The sequence below is a fragment of the Balaenoptera borealis genome (genome assembly GCF_965194805.1).
Source record: "Balaenoptera borealis genome assembly, chromosome: 3".
NCBI classification, from domain to species: Eukaryota; Metazoa; Chordata; class Mammalia; order Artiodactyla; family Balaenopteridae; genus Balaenoptera; species Balaenoptera borealis.
The window spans coordinates 149,788,461-149,808,180 of record NC_138866.1 but is presented as its reverse complement, the minus strand read 5'-3'; the positions used below and the strand labels follow the sequence as shown (position 1 = coordinate 149,808,180).

Genomic DNA, 19,720 nt, shown 5'->3' with positions numbered 1-19,720 from the left:
TTGAGGTTTTTTTTTTTTTTTCTTACAATATTCTTTGGCATTTAGCATAGAATCAGTTTTTGTAAATGGTCCATAAATGCTTGAAAAGACATTACATTCCGTCAAAATTCAATGCTCAGTAATACCTGTTAATGTAATATTACTAATTCTGCTGTGCAGCTCCTACTGACTGAAGTGTGTTCAAGTCTTTCATAGAAGTTTTATTTGCTTCAATTTCTTCTTACAGACCTATAGGGCTTTGTTTTCTTTATACATTTTGATGTAGTGGTATTCACAAATTTTTAAGACTGTTTTTTGATTATTGGTGGATATAAAATACTCCTCTTTGATTTTTTTTTTTTTGCCTGAGATTCTACTAGTTCTGATATAAGTACTGCTATCATGCTTTCCTTGTCTCCCCTGTTACAATGGGACACTTTTAAGCCCCAGACAAATGGCCTCCAGGTTAATTCCCTCAGTCTGGAGCTAGACCCAGATCTCATAGGAGCAAGCTGCTTCTTGTGTTTCAGGACAGGTTAAGTATAGACCACTTAAAACCTCTTCTCACAAGTTTGCATATGAGGCCACCAATCAGGTCTGATTCTGAGGCTGCTTTAAAATATTATACTTTCTAATGGTGTAGAATCTAATGGTTGAGAACATACCAGATGGAGGAAGGCTTCTTCTCTACCCTATCCTACAATGTTCATAACATCAAGTCCACGTCTGGGAATACCCAGATTTGGTGGTGGTGTTGGGAACTGGTTCCTGGGGAACACTTTCATTATTTGGAACTATTTCAAAATTTTTTCATTGAAATTTGGGGTAAGAGATCCTTGATACTGCTACTCACTGTGCCATCTTCCAGGGCTTCTTCTTATCACAATTTAAATGTCATTTGCATTATTTTTACTCTACAAACTACTGGGAGAGGCAATATGGAATCGTGGTTAAGATCATAGATGCTGGAGCCAGACAATGTGGGTTGGAATACCAGCTCCGCCACTTACAATGGCTGTATGACTTTGGGCAAGTTCCTACCTTCCCTGTGTCTCAGTTATATCTGTAGAATGAGGATAATAAGAATACTTGTTTCAAGGGGTTGTTGAGAGGATTTAATAACATAATACACGCAAAGGGCTTAGAAGAACTTCACCACCAGTAGGACTGGGTAAGCAAAAGTTATTAAAATCACGCTGAGCACATACTATGCCCCCAGGCACAATCCTAGGTAACCTGAGATAAATGCCTCCTTTGTTCTAGTAAAAACCCATTCCTACAATTAAGAAAACTGAAGTTTTGCAAGTTTAAGTGACTTGCCCAAGATCACAGACTTCCTAATTAGTAGGGCTGGGGTCAGAACCAAAAACTGCACTCAACTTTTCTACTGTTGAGACCAAGTTATAATTGTATAAACCCAAACTCTCCCATCACAAGTATATTCTTTACAGACTTTGATTTTATGGGTTTCACTTATTTGATTTTGCAATCACTGGGCTGACCCAAGGATCTACGAAATTTGCTCCCACTAACTTCCCTCCCACACATAAACGCTCAAGTCCAGCTGTTCCATCATATTTTTTCTATGTCTCATTTCCTGTCGCAGAATCACACTTTTGCTAAGTAGCAAGATGTACAGGAAATAAATTGTCTACACAATATTAACTAATCAATAAACATCAGTTTCAGCCCAGAAGGACTGTAATTTATACCAGATCGCTTATTTTCACTATAAAGTCAAACTAGAACTACACCAACCTAAATACACACATTCCGTGGTAACACAAGAAAAGAGATGGACTCTTTTATTACTCTCACTTCAACAACCTCATTCCCACTTTTCCATTCCTGGTTTTTATTTTTTTGATTTTTTAAATCTGGTTGGGTATTTTGCCGAACAAAACTTTCGGTCAAGCATATTTCCTGTTACTTTCTTGACCCTGAATTTATCTTCTTCAGCTTTTTTAGGCTCAAACACACACACACACACCCTCCAATCTCCTTTCCATTCCCAAAAAACAAAGGAGTTATTTTTTAAAAAAGGAAGACAAGTACCTGAATAAATGCTAATGCTAATACTAATAATAACCCTATGGAAAAAATGGAAAAATAATACTTATTTTCCTTTAAAGAGAGATAATGGGTGTGAAAGCATTCATTTTGTAAACTGAAAAACATATAAATACAAAAATGGTGTTTATTAATGCTCTTACACACCCATAACCACTTGGCATCATTTAACCTAAAATGACATTGTGTAGAACAGGGGCTGACAACTTTCCAAATTAGGGTAGCCAAGTTTGATTCGAGTCTATCGGTCCCTCTGTGAGTGTGGTGGGGGACTGAGGGGGGCGAAAGAAGGGAAAGCCAGTGTGTGGCTACACGGATTCTGAAGCTGGAGGACTGTCCACATACTGCCTTTTGACACAGAGGTGGGAAAAATGAGACGTGCCATGGAACGAAGATGGGCAAAGTAAAAATCAGAAATTAACAACCATCTTTTCAAAAGTAGAGAAGGGACACGGCAGGGATTTGACTTGGTGAGAGCAACCGGCTGCACGCTGAAAACCGATTCCCATACCTACACCCGCCCTGCGATGACATCCCTACTCCTGCCCTGAGCTGCTCATGTGCTACATCATGGATGTCTCTTATTGCTGAATCTGCAAATGAGTGTCCTTAGCTATTAGCCCTGTTGTCTATGTAGAAACAACCTGGAGGTATATCTCTTTAAGGGCTTAAAATGCCTTTACCCCAAAAGAGCACGGTAACAGGCAGGGTGCCTAACAGTGTATGCTTTGGTGCTCGCTCATTTCCAGGACTAGCTTTGAATAACACGCGGTAGAGGGGGGCTATGTTACATATAGCATCTAACAACATCTTTCTGTCCAGATGTTCCCCGGCATCCTAGTGTAACAGTTCTTTTCTGCCCTTCATACTGCATCTAAGAAATCAAGAGCCTGGTGAGGACTAAATGGTCATTTGCCTTCTGACTCTGTAATGGGATGCAGAGGTTCAGAATATGTCACCCCAAAATATGCCACTTTGGCATACTGATTATTTTGAATTAAAGGTACTTGAGAAACAACCAGTGCAAGAAGGACACTCTTACCCTCCACTGGAGGAAAGCAGGAGATAAATCTCAGGGGAAGGTACCCTCCCTGTACCAGGGTGGTGGTGGTAGAAGGCATCCTTATCACCAAAGGATAATTTGGGGAATTTGGGGCCAAGAAGGCTGTGTAAACAAATATAAATATGTAAAATCTCCTGCGCTCTTTAAGAAGACAAGCCATCTCTGTGGAACCTTTTCATTAAAGCTTTGGAAAATTCTTCATATGAGATCCTAGGACTTACTTCTCTAACCTCCATTTAATCCCAAGATCTCTGTGTTTGAAAATAAGGAATAAATTACAAATATATTTAATAGACTTGCAGAAATAAAAGATGTTTTAGAAATCATCTATGCTAACAGTCTCAGGACGCAGATGAAAAAGCCAAAGTTCTTGTGATCTTGCCTAAGATCACAGATAGTGGCCAAGCAGAGGTTATTACCCTAGTCTTTGGCTTCCAGTCCAGTTCTGTTGCACAATATTATTTAGTCTCACTGAAAACATAATAGGAAGCAGAGTTATCTCCAGCAAAGAGCCTGTATTCATTCGTGCAACAGTTATTGAGCTCCTGTGACGTGCTCAGTACTATACAAGCACTATACAAGCATTTATTTCACCAATAAAATGGTGAAAATCATAGACATGGTGTCTGCTTTTGCAATGCCTGACTAGTAGGAGAGACCAATTAAACAAATAAATACAATTGTCCCTTGAACAACACGGGGGTTAAGGGCACTGAACCTCCACGCAGTTGAAAATCCGAGTATAATTTATAGTCGGCTCTCCATATCCGTGTTTCCTCTGTATCCAAGGCTCCGCATCTGGGGATTCACCCAACTGAGAATCATATAGTACTGTAGTCTTTACTATTGAAAAAAATCCACATATAAGTGGATCTGCGCAGTTCAAACCCATGTTATTTAAGAGACAACTGTAAATGAAATAATTACTTCTTGCAATAAAGGCTAAGAAGGAAGTAGAAAAGAGAAGGGCTGACTTTAGGTAGATTGGTCAAAGAAAGCCTCTCTGAGGAGGTGACACTTGAGCTCAAGGTTGAAAAAGAGGTAGCCCAGTTAAGAGCTGGGAGAAGCATGTTCCAGGCTCAGGGATTGGTCGATGCAAAAGCCATGGAGGAAAAGGGCACGTGGCATTCTAAAATCATCCAGAAAGTCAGTACGACTGGAGACTAGTGAATGAGGGGCAAAATGGTACACATGACATAACATAAGAGCCAGATCCACAAGACTTTGAAAGTCATGGAAAGGGGTATGGATTTTATTATAAGTGTAAAAATAAAGGCAATTCACAAAAGAGGTATTAAGCTGGGGAGTTCCTGGTCAGTCTGGCTACTCTGTGAAAATCAGCCTCCATAACACCCTTTCTCAACAGCACCTGCATGTCATTTTCCTCTTGGTTTTTTTCATGCAGAGGACATAGAAGAAGCATAAAAACATGGGAAAGAGCAAGGCAAGGGCGAAAGCCCAGGGCTCTAGATTTTCAGTCTTGGGATCTTCTTCCATGTCATGCTCTCTCTCGTGAATTAAATGGGGGAACATCCCATTAAAAAGAACAGGGTCTGGGACTTCCCTGGTGGCCCAGTGGTTAAGACTCTGCACTCCCATGCAGGCAGTGGGGGTTCGATCCCCGGTCGGGGAGCTAAGATCCCACAAGTTGTGCGGCGCGGCCAAGAAATTGTAAAAAAACATTAAAAAGTCAAAAATAAATAAAATGAACAGGGTCTTTGGTTTGAATATTCTTTCGCCACACACAGTTCTAGCATAAGAGTTTTATCCATCAGAATCTTGCCCAAGAAAGATGAATAAGGAGGCAGAAAAAAATGAAATAAGAAGGCAGGAGGAAGGGAAACCAATCTGTTTAGCATGTCAGCAAGCCGATACAGTCTTCTTTGTTACGGAATAAGTTAAATGTACAGATTATCTTTGGAAGTGACAGTCAAAGGAGAAATGAAGAGTGTATGAAGAGAAAACCTTGTGAGAATTGCCCTGTGAGGCAGCCCCACAGTTCGCCTAGCCCAGGATGCTATATCTGTCAGGAGTACCCAGGGATGCTTTGTAAGAAGGTGTGGTTATCTTCACAATGTCCAAAGTTAAGCGTAATGCTGGTGTTCCAGCTCAGCCTTCGGCAGCACTGTATCAGTAGGCTTAGTTGCCACCAGGGAAAAATGTACAAGTTGACCCTTGAACAACGCAGGGGTTAGGAGCGACAACCCGCTCTGGTCAAAAATCCGAGTATAGGGACTTCCCTGGCGGTCCACTGGTTAAGACTCCGTGCTCTCAATGCAGGGGACACAGGTTCAATTCCTGGTTGGGGGTACTAAGATCCTGCATGCCACACAGCGCGGCCAAAAAAAAAAAAAAAAATCTGAGTATAACTTACAGTTGGCCCTCCTTATACCCAGTTCCTCATATCCGTTCGCAGTTCCGAGTGGGTGGGTCCAACCCACCGCAGATCATTTAGTCGTGTAGTATTTACTGCTGAAGAAAATCCAAAAGCGTGCAGTTCAAACCCGTGTTGTTCAAGGGTCAACTACATAAACAGCTCAGACCAGACAAGCTGAGCTTATTTATTTATTTGTCTCATGGGTGCGTGCCCTTGTGTGGACAAGACCAAAATAATAGGCAAACCTGGAAAAACAAGTGAGTCCCTAAGTACCAAATCAAGATGCTCCAAATAGCGGTGTTGCTGTTTTTAGAGCTTTCCCTCTTTAAAAAGTGAGTGGCGGGCTTCCCTGGTGGCGCAGTAGTTGAGAGTCTGCCTGCTAATGCAGGGGACGCGGGTTCGAGCCCTGGTCTGGGAAGATCCCACATGCCACGGAGCAACTAGGCCCGTGAGCCACAACTACTGAGCCTGCGCGTCTGGAGCCTGTGCTCCGCAACAAGAGAGGCCACGATAGTGAGAGGCCCGCGCACCGTGATGAAGAGTGGCCCCCGCTTGCCGCAACTAGAGAGAGCCCTCGCACAGAAACGAAGACCCAACACAGCCAAAAATAAATAAATAAATAAATTTTAAAAAACAAACCAAAAAAAAACCACAAATGAGTTTAAAAAAAAAAAACTAAAAAAACCCAAAAAACAAAAACTGAGTGGCTTCCAGTTCCCTGTTCCAACAGCCAAAGTTATTGAAGCCAGTTGTTAGTTCAGTCTCTCTCCTTCTGCCTGTGAACAGGAAATATGCATGCTGTATGTGGATTAATTTCTGATATTTCTCATAGCAAAGCTTTTGGCTCCAGGCTCTTACACCTTGAATCTGCCTCCCTGCAGGATGGAAACGAGGGCCCCTGAGCAACCTTATGCTCTTTCTCCAGAGCAGGGCTGTGCCAATAGCGTCTCCCGGCCATGGCCTCCTTCAGTGTTAAGTCCCGGGGAAGATGGGAACGATTGCTTGGCAAGGTGAGGACGGAGGAGCCTGGTGGACCCCACAGGTCTGGTGATGCACACTTAGGGATTGACGTGGCTTCGTTTCCCACATTTCTTTCACACAAAGCACGATTGTAGGGAAGTGCTTCCATATGGCCCGTGGAAAACCCCAGCCAAAAACAGCTTCAGCTGGCCAGATTCAGAGCAGCAATAGACATGAAGGGGCCGTTAAGGAAAAGCGAGGGTGAGAAGCACCGAGTTTTCATGCAGGCAGGCATCTTTGCTAACTTTAGCCTCAGCCCCAGCACAGGCATATAGAGTCTGAAGACTCGCCAGCAGCCGGCGGGATGCCCCCAGCTCTCACCGCATAGCTCTCCTCACTGCATTCAGGGATCTGTCTGTGAGCTCCAGCTGCCCTTCCTTTGCAGAAATTAATCAAAAATATTAGATTTGTAGGGGCCCTTCTCCTGGATTGTCCTGAACTGGCATCAGGGGTCTGAGACCCCTTCAAAAAAATCAGAATGGCAAATTTGGGGCTTATGGGGACACATGCATTTTTCTGGAGAGAAAATGCCTAATTATCAATAGATTCTCGAAAGGATCTATAATCCCAAAGCTGAAATTCAAGAGAGAGAGAGAGGATATGAAGTACCTTATCAAGAGTGAGGAACGATGCAGTCAAGCAGGTAAGCCCCTTTCAGCCAGCACAGCCCCCATCCCATCCCCTCCCACCCCAGGGCCTCCTCCACATACTTCTCCAAAAAGACTGGTTTCTTGACCCAATTTCACTCAGCTTCTACTCTGGTTCAATTAGAATTTTCTCAATTTCTAATCTCTCTCAGACCCTGACAAGATGACATCTTTTCTGATGAGATTTCCACACTTTTTAAAGCCAACAGTAACTGTAGGCACTTCCCCAAGACCTGAGCTGGTGATGATTTTCCCCCATTAGTCCTCTCATCCCAAAGCTGTCCTAGTTAACTCTTCACAGCCCTGCCTGGCTCTTCTCTGTCTTCCTCTGGATCTTATTCTTTCCTCTATCTTTGGTTTCTCCTACAATTCACTGTGTTTTGACACCTTTGACAAGACTTTACTCCACACCCATCAGTAGCTCTCTCAAAAACAATGTCCCGGTGGACCAAGTGTTGATTTCGAAATCTGTTTACATTTAATGTTATGTTAGAGGTGTGACATCCTTTGGTACCCATATAAGCAATATTTCTAATAAAAATATTGCTAGCATTTACTGAGCTCTCTCTACATGCCAGACACTATTTGGAATGCTTGGCATGACTGACTTATTTAATCCTGACAATAACTCCACAAAGGCGGTACAACCGCTGTTCCCAGTTTAAAATGAGAAAGTCAAGATACACAGAAAAGTTCAAAAACTTGCTCTGTTTACAGAGCTAGTAAACAACAGGCCCAGGATTTAAACCCAGGCAGTCTGGCCCCAGACTCCAATTTCTTAACCATATTCCTTAACTTCTCTATTCCTTAGTTTTCTCACCTGTAAAATGGGTTGGACAATGTCAAAACCACAGTGTAAGGGGGCTGGTGGAATTAAATGTTATGCCTGAAGAGACTGTTGGGAATTATAAAGCATTAGATCAATATTACTAATAACAGAATGGATGGAATGTGATATACTTGGTTTCCCAGCTCCTTAGAAGCCGGTGTGTCATATGCCACAGTTCTGGTCAGCAAGGCAAAACTCCCTGGGGAAGACTTCCCTTCCTGACTAAAGGGCACAGTATTAAAAGAATGCCTTTTGCACCACTTTCTTCTTTATCATCTGCTGTGCGGATGTGTTGTCTGAGTATTTAATAGTGACTTAGCAACCCCAGATGAAAGCCATGCTCTAAGCTGATGAAGGAGAAATAGGAGCCTGGTTCCTCATAAACATAGTAAACCAGCCTCCCCAAACTTGACTGCCAGCTCCAGACTTCTTGTTAGAAGAGATATGTAAACTCCTGTATCTATAAGTTGGGTCTTCTGTGAATTGCCATAGAATGCATCTCTCACTGGTACCCCACCACTCAAAGCCAGCTCCTTCAGGAAGCCCATGGATCTCATGGTTTCCAATCTCACCTAGGCCCCCTTGCAGCTACTCCTCTACTTCATTACTGTCTTTTTTTTTTTTTTTGGCTGCGCTGCGTGGCGTGTGGGATCTTAGTTCACCGGCCAGGGATTGAACCCGGACCCCAGCAGTGAGAGCAAGGAGTCTCGCTGGGAATTCCCCTCCTCACTGTCTTTGATAAGTTCCTTATCCTCCTTTCCTTGATGGGAGCACTCTCGAGTCCCTGATAGCCCTCACTCTTTTCTTTTTTTATTGAAATATAGTTGATTTACAATACTGTGTTAGTTTCAGGTATACAGCATCTTGATTCAGTATTTTTGCAGGTTATATTCCATTACAGGTTATTACAAGATATTGGGTATAATTCCCTGTGCTATACAGCATATCCTTGTTGCTTATCTATTTTATATATAGTAGTTTGTATCTGTTAACCCCAAACTCCTAATTTGTACCCCCCCCTGGTAACCACAGGTTTGTTTTCTACATCTGTGAATTTGTTTTATTTGTTTTATTTATTTTTTATATTTTTTATTTATATTTTAGGGAGCCTGAAATCTTTTTATAATTCCTTGGCACCATAGTATTAGCTCACAAAACACCCACTTGTGCTTATTGTCTGCAACAGACAATTTATATGATAGTATTTTTTGCAATGAAAGAATATTAAACCTGTTTCTCAAGTCACTAAGCACCCTCCTGCTACAACTATTCCCAAAGCTTGCACAGATATTTTGTTGTACTTAAAATTTTGTTTTTTCTACTGTTAATCCCTTTGCCAGTGTTTTATCCTAAAGAGGAAGGAAGTGATGTAGAGATCATAGCTTCCAATGAAGAAAAGGATGGCTGGAGGGTAGGGTCATCTGCCTCATCTTCTTTATCCTTCAGCCAGTGTTAACTATGTGTCAGACACTTTTTCATATATAGTCCAATTTGATCCTCACAATGACCCTAAGAGCTGAGCATAATTATTATCCCCATTTGTGAATCTGTTTTAGAGCCCTCACTCTTAAGCAGCTGACTCTGCCTCCTAATGAACACAGTTAAAAAAAAAAAAGACAAAACACTGTATTGCAACACAGTTAATTTCTCAAGGGTGCCTGTAGTTATCCAGTTCTTGACATGGTGTGGGTGTGTACCCCTCCTTTATTCCTGGGAAAATCCTTCCCTTGATACATTCTCTCACCTTCTGTTCACTCCTAAACCCACTGCATTCAGGCTTTGGTTTCAGCCAGAAGTTCATTGAAACCACTCTTGCTAAGGTCACAAATTTGGCTTCAAATTGCCAAAGAGAAATTTTTGGACCTTAATTCCAGCTTACCTCAAAACAGCATTTAACATGGCCGACTATTACCTCCTTTTTGGAATTACTTATTCCTTCAGCTTCCATACTGCTTTGGCTAAGTTCTGAGTTTACCTACTCTTTTCATTATCTTTTCACTTGAATTCCCTTAAACTTTTTCCCTGGCTAAATTGTCATGACTTCCTGATATATTCTATATACTCTCTTTGGAGGGACTCAGCTAATTTATAGCTAAAGACCACCAAGATGGGGATTTTGCCACTAGCAAAATGGACTATCATGTTTCAGATCAACTCTACCACTCCAAAGACAATCAACATCTGTTTGAAGGTATCAGATAGGTACCAAGGCATTGAATACTTAAGGGGCCAAATTTCAGGAAAGAAGAAAAACCCAAGGAGGTGAACGTTTATCTTTGATATGCATCTCCTCTCCATGCATTCCTTACCCTGATGAACAGCAAATAAATCCACCCAGCTGTTCAAGCTGGAAAATCTGCAACATCCTACCTTTCTTTCCTCTCTTACAGTCTTCATTCAAAGAATTATCAAACTCCACTGACTCTCCTAAATCTCTCTCCCATCTGTTCCTTCCTCTGCCTCTCCCACCACACTACTCCCGACCAAGGCCTCATTATTTCAAACACCCTGGAGTACTTAAAAATAGCATCCTGCTTAGACTCCTTGCTTCCCGCTCACCTCCACATGCAGCCAGAATTATTTCATTAAAACACAAATCTAACCATGCCACTCCACTGCCTAAACGGCTTCAATGACTCCATTTAACCTGAAATGTGAAGCACAATGATGAAGGCCTTTATGGTTGCCTTCTGTCTTATCCCCCACCCTAACCAATGTGCAATCCTAGTAGTTCCTCAACAAAGTCCAGGCTTCCCTCTAGGGTCACACCATGAACTTTGTGTTTCCGCTGCCTGGAAAATCCTCCTCACCTTCCACCCCTCCTGTAAGGTTCTCCCCATTTTGGAAGAATAAGTAAAATCCCTATTTCATAAGTTACATCCAAATAAACACGAAGAAGTAAAAGAGTTTAAAGTAGGAACACACAGGAACTTCCCTGGTGGTGCAGTGGTTAAGAATCCACCTACCAATGCCGGGAAAACGGGTCCGATCCCTGGTCCGGGAAGAACCCACGTGCAGCGGAGCAACTAAGCCCGTGCGCCACAACTACTGAGCCTGCGCTCTAGAGCCCGCGAGCCACAACTACTGGAGCCCACACACCTAGAGTCCGTGCTCCTCAACAAGAGAAGCCACCACAATGAGAAGCCCGCGCACCATAACGAAGAGTAGCCCCCGCTCGCCACAACTAGAGAAAGCCCGCGCGCAGCAACAAAGACCCAACACAGCCAAAAATAAATAAATAAATAAATTTATAAATTTATAAAAAAATAATATAAAGTAGGAACACATAAAAAAAGCACTGGCAGAATGTGCACATGTATAATTTTTTCCCTTTAAGGCAAGGGTCAGCAAACTACAGCCTGAGGGTCAAATTCAGCCTGCACGCTAGGTTTTGTAAATAAAGTTTTATTGGAACACAGCTGTGCCCATTGGTTCACGGGTTGTCTGTGGCTGCTTTTGCCTGGTAACAGCACAGTGTTGAGTAGTTGAGACAGAAACCATATGGGCTGAAAAGCCCTAAAATATTTACTCTCTGGCCCTTTACAGAAAAAGTTGACTGACCCCCAAATTTTGAAAAAAAAATTTTAAGCAGATATTATTGAACTTAAAAGATGGAAAAGTCTGAATATGTAGAACTTAGAAACTACTGATTCTACAAACACAAACAATATTTAAAGTCAAATGACAAACAGAGAACATTAGAAATAGGTACAACAGACAAATAGTATATATTCATGATACAAGTGAGGAAAAGATCACCATCCAAATAGGAAAAAGAGTAAATGACTTCAGCAGCTAATTGAAACATGAAGAAGTATAAATGGGCAAAAAATGCATGATGATATTTTCTACCTTGTTAGCAATCGGAGGGGGGCAAAAAAAATAATGACTCATAGTTTACCTTAAAAAATCAGCAAATTAAAAAAAAAGTTATACTCTGTATTGGCATATGTTCAAAGAAACAGGTAGTCTTAGAAGAGGTAATTGGAATAGGGACTTCCCTGGCGGTCCAGTGGCTAAGACTTCGCCTTCCAATGCAGGAGGTGTGGGTTCAATCCCTGGTGAGGGAGCTAAGATCTCACATGCCTCCTGCCCAAAAGACCAAAACATAAAACAGAAGCAATACTGTAACAAAGTCAATGAAGACTTTAAAAATGGTCCATAGAAAAAAACAATCTTTAAAAAAAAAAAAAAGAGGTAATGGGAATAAAAATTTGATATACTACACTTTTTGGAAGAAATTTGTCTTTTAGAACACGGGTCAAAAGTTCTTTCCAACGAAAAAGCTTCGCATTAGGAAAATGTTATTCTAGTATCAGACGGTCTAAAGCACATGTTTTATGGTAACATTGTATCGGGTTTAAAACCTACTTTTTTCAGGAGAAACCTGTGACTTTGATTGTCCCCGCACCAGCCTGCAGGTGGCGCCGTCACCAGCACAGACGCCACAGTTGTCTTCCTTGGCGTTGCTCCCCAGTTGCCGGTCGCAGCCCACTGCCTGCAGACAGAAGCACGGCGGTCAGGAGCGGGTAGAGATACGGGGATGTGAGACCTTCTGTATGTCAGAAACCTTATTTATGGTGTTATCCTTCTTAAATGTACGAGTTGGCTCTCTTTTATGAGAATATAGTTTTTAAAAGATATAATAATATATAAAGCTTGACAGTACCCTGTCGTTTATATGATTCTTCTCCAAAGCCCAAAGAATTAAAAAAGACTTGAGACTGCCCCTTGACACTCCCACTCTTAGTGTTTTATTTATAATTTTATTCAGATATTTTATGTACATAAAATGAATGGAACATTACAGATATTTCCTCTCTCCTCTTTCCCCACCCCTTCCCTCTCTATCCCTACCCTAGTCCTATTCTCTCATTTCTTCCCCCAAATGACCACTATTCTGAAGTTGATGTATATCCTTCTGGTCCATAGTTTTATTTTAATTTTTTTTTGTTTTTAATCTCAATCTATACCTGTATAATAATACTGATGATATATCCACCTCTCTCTATATTCTGTATTTGTATCTTTGCATTTCCTTCTGTTTATCATTATCTATACGTATACCTATCTCTACCTGTATGTCATTATATATATGTGTGTGTTTGTATATATACAATCTTTATAAAAACTTTTATAAACAATTTTTAAAATATAAGAAAGGAATTAATGAGAGAGCTATCTCATAGAATATGCTTATACTGATATCCTTTGGTCTTTTGTGAATTACTGCTTTTGTGAGTTGTGTGTGTGTATTTGCTAGACTGTGAGCTTCCTTGTATGAGAAAAAGGGCTATGTCTTATATTTCTTTTTTTTTTATTTTACAAATATGTCTTTTACATGATGTGCGCCCAATAATATTAACTGATGAGCTGGCTTATCTCTACCTCTGCATACACATTCAACTTTATTTGTACTTATATGCCTGGTGTGTAAGTGCAGAGACCTTAGAGGCAAACAGCCCACTTACAAAACCTGCCCTGTCCTACCACCCCTTTCAAGCTGCAGGGTGTTGAACAATTCAAACTCTAGGAGACTCATTTTCCTCAAGAGTAAAATAGGGACAATAATACATACTCCACGTAGGGTCTACTAAGAATGAAATGAGAAAATGTATGTGAAACTCTTAGTACAGTGATTAGAATACTCAAAGGGCTCAACAAAAGAGAGCCCCTTTAACCTCTCTCTGTTTTTCATTTTGTTTTGACTGCTGGGTTGAGCCCCTATGCTTCGGTTTGGAGAACTGCTGGATCAGATTTTGTATCCAAGGTGTTGAAGAGAATATAAAACAGGACGAAGCTGGAACCACATCTATAGACTATTCTTTCCAAAATGTTGGTGCTGAAGGGAAGGAAAAAGATCAAATGAAAGTTTCAGGGAGAGGTAGGAAAAGTTCCAAGGAAGTTTAAGGAAAAGCCTATGATTAGAGATATTTTCAAATTCACAAAGGGCTGTCATGAAGAAAGGGTTTACATTTGTTCTGTGTATTTTCAAACGGTGAAAGCTACAGGTTTAGGCATAATTTAGTTCAATATGAGAAAGTTTTTAAAGTCAGGGTTATCCAACAATAAATATTCAACCATGGGCTAGGTAGGAGACTTTTTGGCAGGAAAATTGGAGAGGGGATTAAATTATTTGATGAGCAGCTGAATCCTTTGAGACCCTTCAATCCTGATTATATGATTTTTATAAAGATAATAGTAAAATATTAATAATAATAGTTGATTTTTATTGAATGCTTACCACGTACCTGGCATTATGCCAAGTATGTTATACACATTACTTCATTTAATCTTCATAGCAACCTTTTGATACCTTCTATCTCTATTTTACAAATAAGGCATCTGAGTGTCACGGAGGTTATATGACTTTCCTACATTACACAACTAGCGTATTGTTTTAAAACCTGTTTTAAAACCCAGTTCATCTGACAGCAGAATCCTAACACTATGCTATACCTTCCTCACCTTTAGTATCAGCAGATGGACAACAATGAACCCAGTTACATAGGCCATTATGTTAATATTTACAAGTACATGTGGAATAACTTAAGAGTGATTGAGTTTGGAAACACACTTGCGTGGTTGAGATTCAATCAGTGAGTAACTTGTGTTCATGCAACTTTCTCAAAGGGTAGTAATTCTACCATCAAATTATAGAAACACTGTTCCTAGGCCAAGCTCTGTCCTCACACATCTGCGTCCCTGAGCACTTTGCATTTCATGAGAATGAGAATCACCCTTTATCTGGTCATCCAGGAAGGGTGTGGGTTTAGGAGCTAGGATGGGCTTGTTTTGAAGAGTGTTTAGAGCCTTGCAAAACCCTGGGCAATCGAATACCCCCCTGAGCACTGACATTTATTTCATAATTTTTAAAGCTACAGTTCATCCAAATATTACAGCCAAAAATAAGCATGTGAAAACATCACAGAAAAATAATATCTGAAAAGAAGGTCTGGTTGCCTTGTGATTCATAGGGTATAAGCCAGAACTGCCCTTGAAATTGAGGGACTACTGAATTTTGGCTCTCACTTCACATCATAATGAACACTGAGCAACTTTCTAAGAATTGCCTCAACTATTTTCAACTTCTGTGACTTTTCCTGAAGTCAAGATCTCTAGTGGTAATGATTTAAAACCATTAATCGATAAACATAGCAATAAAATTTATAAACATCCATATACAACCAATTTCTATAGAGCCAGGCACTACAGAGTATAAATTAGTAATACAAGATTCATATTCTACAGTGTAGTTAATGAGACAAGTTATACAAGATAGGGGATAATATAAACAAAAATTTAAGATATATGAGCAGTGCTTTGGGGAATAAATACACATATATAAATCATCACTTCAGCTAAGGATTATTTCATAGTTCTGGCATATGATTTCTTAATCAGCTCATAGAAGTCAGTGTTTAAATAAGGGTCATTACTCCATATGAAGCAAAACATGAATTTTTCAGCTCAGTCAAATATAATCCTTCAAGAAGCAAAGAATTTTTTGAGTCAACTTCTGCTTGAGAGCTCTGAAAATTTGATTCTACCTTACAAAAAATTCAAACATTCCTGCCTGAAAAACCAGAGGCTATGGAGCTATGGTAGTCATTAGGAATATTCAGAAATATTTAGCTTCTCCAGCCCATGGAGGACTGCACTTCCCCACCCCCTTAGAAATTAAGTGTGGTCATTGACTGTCTTTGGCCAAAGAAATATGAGTCTAAGTGTCTGTGTCACTTCTGTAAGAAGCTTCAAGGGTCAGTGTGTGAGTCACACATTCCCCTTCTCACTGCTGTAGTTATTATGCAAAACGTGTTCCAATAAAGCCTCCCTCAGTCTGGGTCTCTGAGACGTTCAAGGGCAAAGACTCCTGCTGACCCACGTTGGCCAAGGAGCATGAGCTAAAAGTCACCTTTAATTGTTTTAAGCCACAGAGCTTTAGGGGTTGTTGGTTACTGAAGGAAAAACCTAGCCTGTATTATACTGGAGCACTATTTAACTATTAATGGATAGAGCAGGGTCATTAACATCAAAGGGTTGTTTGAAACTGGCCATTTCACATTAAAATCCAGATTTCTGGCTCCTGTTGACAAATGAAAACTCTGACATGTTTATACACGGTTGCCCCCTTGAGCATATTAATGAGCAGATATGTATTCTCCAGCTCATGACAGCCCTCATCACTCACTATGACTAGACTTGAGCAGTTTTCTTCCAGAGTGGAGGGTAGATATTTGAGTTTCAGCCTCTATACTAAACTGTCTAAGCATCACTCACCTATCGTTCTGACTGCTCTCTACTAGAATCACATCTTACTTCCAGCTAGAAAATTTGGCTATATTTGTAGCAATACAAAACGTACAAATATCATCAGTATAGCGCCATGGTTAAGAAAACAGATTTTGGAATTCGGTTTCCTGCGTTCAAATTCCAGCTCTACCATTTTCTAGCTGTGCCGTCTGGGCAAATGACTTAGCCTCTTCAAATTCCAGTTTCCTTACAGACAGAGTGGGGATAATGACTATCCCAGCTTCATAGTGTATGATGAGCTAACACAGTAAAGTGCTTAGACAATGCCTGACATCTTCTAAGCACCCAGTAAGTGTTAGATGCTATTCTTTTTACTAGAAATACAAAGTGATTTCTTCATTTACACAGTCGTCAAGGAATTCAATAAACGTGAATGATAAATCAGACTTGTTCTGCAGATCTGGTTCCAACCAGGTCCTGTTTCTGATAAAAATCAGACCTCCAAAGCAGAAGCAAATTTCATTCAGTGAGTATAGTTGTCTCATGCTGTCTGCTGTGCTCAGACTAATGGGAGGTTCTTCCCAGGAGCACGGTGACAGGGTCATGTAAATGAGCAAACTGTAAACACACTTGCAAAAATTATTTGTAGTCTCTGTCAAGTGAACATCAGGGCTCAGTTCACTGATCCTAAGGCAATCAGAGAGAATCACACAGTTTACTTTCTCCCATCCTAATGGCTGTGGACAGCCACGGCCACATTGTATGGGAAAGGGAATTTATGTGAACATTGTCCGTGAAAGGAAAGATACTGAATTCAACTTAGAAGCGTCTGAGTCACTTTTGAAGAAGGGCATGCAATTCTTTTGACCTGAATAGCCTTTGCCAGAAGATCACTCAGTTTTCAGCAAGGTATCACCTATGACTGCCCAAAGAATCCACTTACTCATTAGACTCACAGAAACATGATAGGAAGCACACATTTTAAAGGAACTAATTCAGCATTGAAAACCAACTTTATCCTGCAATCGCCTTCAAACCTTGGAAACTACTGGAGCAAACTATGCACTTTAGACAAATAAGAGGGAGCTCTGGTCAGTGCCCACGAGGAGAAACCAGGGAAAGGGAACCAGTGTAGCCTACAGGGCTCCTGTGTGACAGCTGTTCTGTTGGGCTCCTGAAATGTTGTTCATGAAAGAACGAATTTATTTTTTTTGAGTATTTTTGAACTTTAATGTTTTTTAAATGTATCACACAAACTAGTTGTACTTATTTTCATGCTGCCTTATAAATTAAAAAAATCACTATAAAGCCATCTATTTAACATTTGTCCTTAACAGCAAAATCAACTCTTTCTTTTTTTTTTTTTTTTTTTTGCTCAATACATTTTTTTTTTCAATTGGGGTATAGTTGCTTTACAATGTTGGGTTAGTTTCTACCATACAGCGAAGTGAAGTAGAGTTCCCTGTGCTATACAGTACGTTCTCATTAGTTATTTATTTTATACATATTAGTGTATATATGTCAATCCCAGTCTCCCAATTCATTCCACCCCCATTTCCCCCCTTGGTGTCCATATATTTGTTCTCTACATCTGTGTCTCTATTTCTGCCTTGCAAACAGGTTCATCTGTACCACTTTTCTAGATTCCACATATATGCCTTAATATACGATATTTGTTTTTCTCTTTCTGACTTACTTCACTCTGTATGACAGTCTCTAGGTCCATCCACATCTCTACAAATGACCCAATTTTGTTCCTGTTTATGGCTGCATAATATTCCATTGTATATATGTACCACATCTTATTTATCCATTCGTCTGTCAGTGGGCCTTTAGGTTGCTTCCATGATCTGGTTATTGTAAATAGTGCTGCAATGAACATTGGGGTGCATGTGCCTTTTTGAATTATGGTTTTCTCTGGGTATTTGCCCAGTAATGGGATTGCTGGGTCATATGGTAATTCTACTTTTAGTTTTTTAAGGAACCTCCATACTGTTCTCCATAGTGGCTGTATCAATTTATATTCCCACCAACAGTGCAAGAGAGTTCCCTTTTCTCCACACCCTCTCCAGCATTTATTGTTTGTAGATTATTTGATGATGGCCTTTCTGACTGGGGTGAGGTGATACCTCACTGTAGTTTTGATTTGCATTTCTCTAATAATTAGTGATGTTGAGCATCTTTTCATGTGCCTCTTGGCCATCTGTATGTCTTCTTTGGAGAAATGTCTATTTAGGTCTTCTGCCCATTTTTTGATGGGGTTGTTTGTTTTTCTGATATGAGCTGCATAAGCTCTTTGTATATTTTGGAGATTAATCCTTTGTCAGTTGCTTTGTTTGCAAATATTTTCTCCCAGTCTGAGGGTTGTCTTTTCATCTTGTTTATGGTTTCCTTTGCTGTGCAAAAGATTTTAAGTTTCATTAGGTCCCATTTGTTTATTTTTGTTTTTATTTCCATTACTCTAGGAGGTGGACCAAAAAAGATCTTGCTGTGATTTATGTCAAAGAGTGTTCTTCCTATGTTTTCTTCTAAGTTTTACAGTGTCCAGTCCTACATTTAGGCCTTTAATCCATTTTGAGTTTATTTTTGTGTATGGTGTTAGGGAGCGTTCTAATTTCACTCTTTTACATGTAGCTGTCCAGTTTACTCATCACCACTTATTGAAGAGACTGTCTTTTCTGCATTGTATATTCTTGCCTCCTTTGTCATAGATTAGTTGACCATATGTGGGGGGGTTTATCTCTGGGCTTTCTACCCTGTTCCATTGATCTATATTTCTGTTTTTGTGCCAGTACCATACTGTCTTGATTACTGTAGCTTTGTAGTATAGTCTGAAGTCAGGGAGCCTGATTCTTCCAGCTCCATTTTTTTTTTTTTTTTCCTCAAGACTGCTTTGGCTGTTCAGGGTCTTTTCTGTCTCCATACAAATTTTAAGATTTTTTGTTCTAGTTCTGTGAAAAATGCCATTGGTAATTTGATAGGGATTGCATTGAACCTGTAGATTGCTTTGGGTAGTAGAGTCATTTTCACAATATTGATTCTTCCAATCCAAGAACATGGTATATCTTTCCATCTGTTTGTGTCATCTTTGATTTCTTTCATTAGTGTCTTATAGTTTTCTGAGTACAGGTCTTTTGCCTCCTTAGATAGGTTTATTCCCAGGTATTTTATTCTTTTTGTTGCAATGGTGAATGGGATTATTTCCTTACTTTCTCTTTCATATTTTTCATCATTAGTGTATAGGAATGCAAGAGACTTCTGTGCATTAATTTTGTATCCTGCAACATTACCAAATTCATTGATTAGCTCTAGTAGTTTTCTGGTGGCAACTTTAGGATTTTCTATGTATAGTATCATGTCATCTGCAAACAGTGACTGTTTTACTTCTTCTTTTCCAATTTGTATTCCTTTTATTTCTTTTTCTTCTGTGATTGCTGTGGCTAGGACTTCCAAAACTATGTTGAATGAGAGTGGCTAGAGTG

At 40.1% G+C, this 19,720-nt stretch overlaps 1 protein-coding gene across 4 annotated transcripts in view; it reads right to left on the bottom strand.

Annotated features, from left to right (window-relative positions):
• Positions 1-19,720, bottom strand: part of LOC309626986 (endophilin-A3) — a 651,420-nt gene that overhangs the window by 194,037 nt on the left and 437,663 nt on the right. For all 4 annotated transcript variants that reach the window (XM_082388458.1, XM_082388455.1, XM_082388460.1 and 1 more), the window contains one exon: positions 12,357-12,483. In XM_082388458.1, the coding sequence (XP_082244584.1) occupies positions 12,357-12,483 (127 nt within the window). The remainder of the gene's footprint in view (positions 1-12,356; positions 12,484-19,720) is intronic.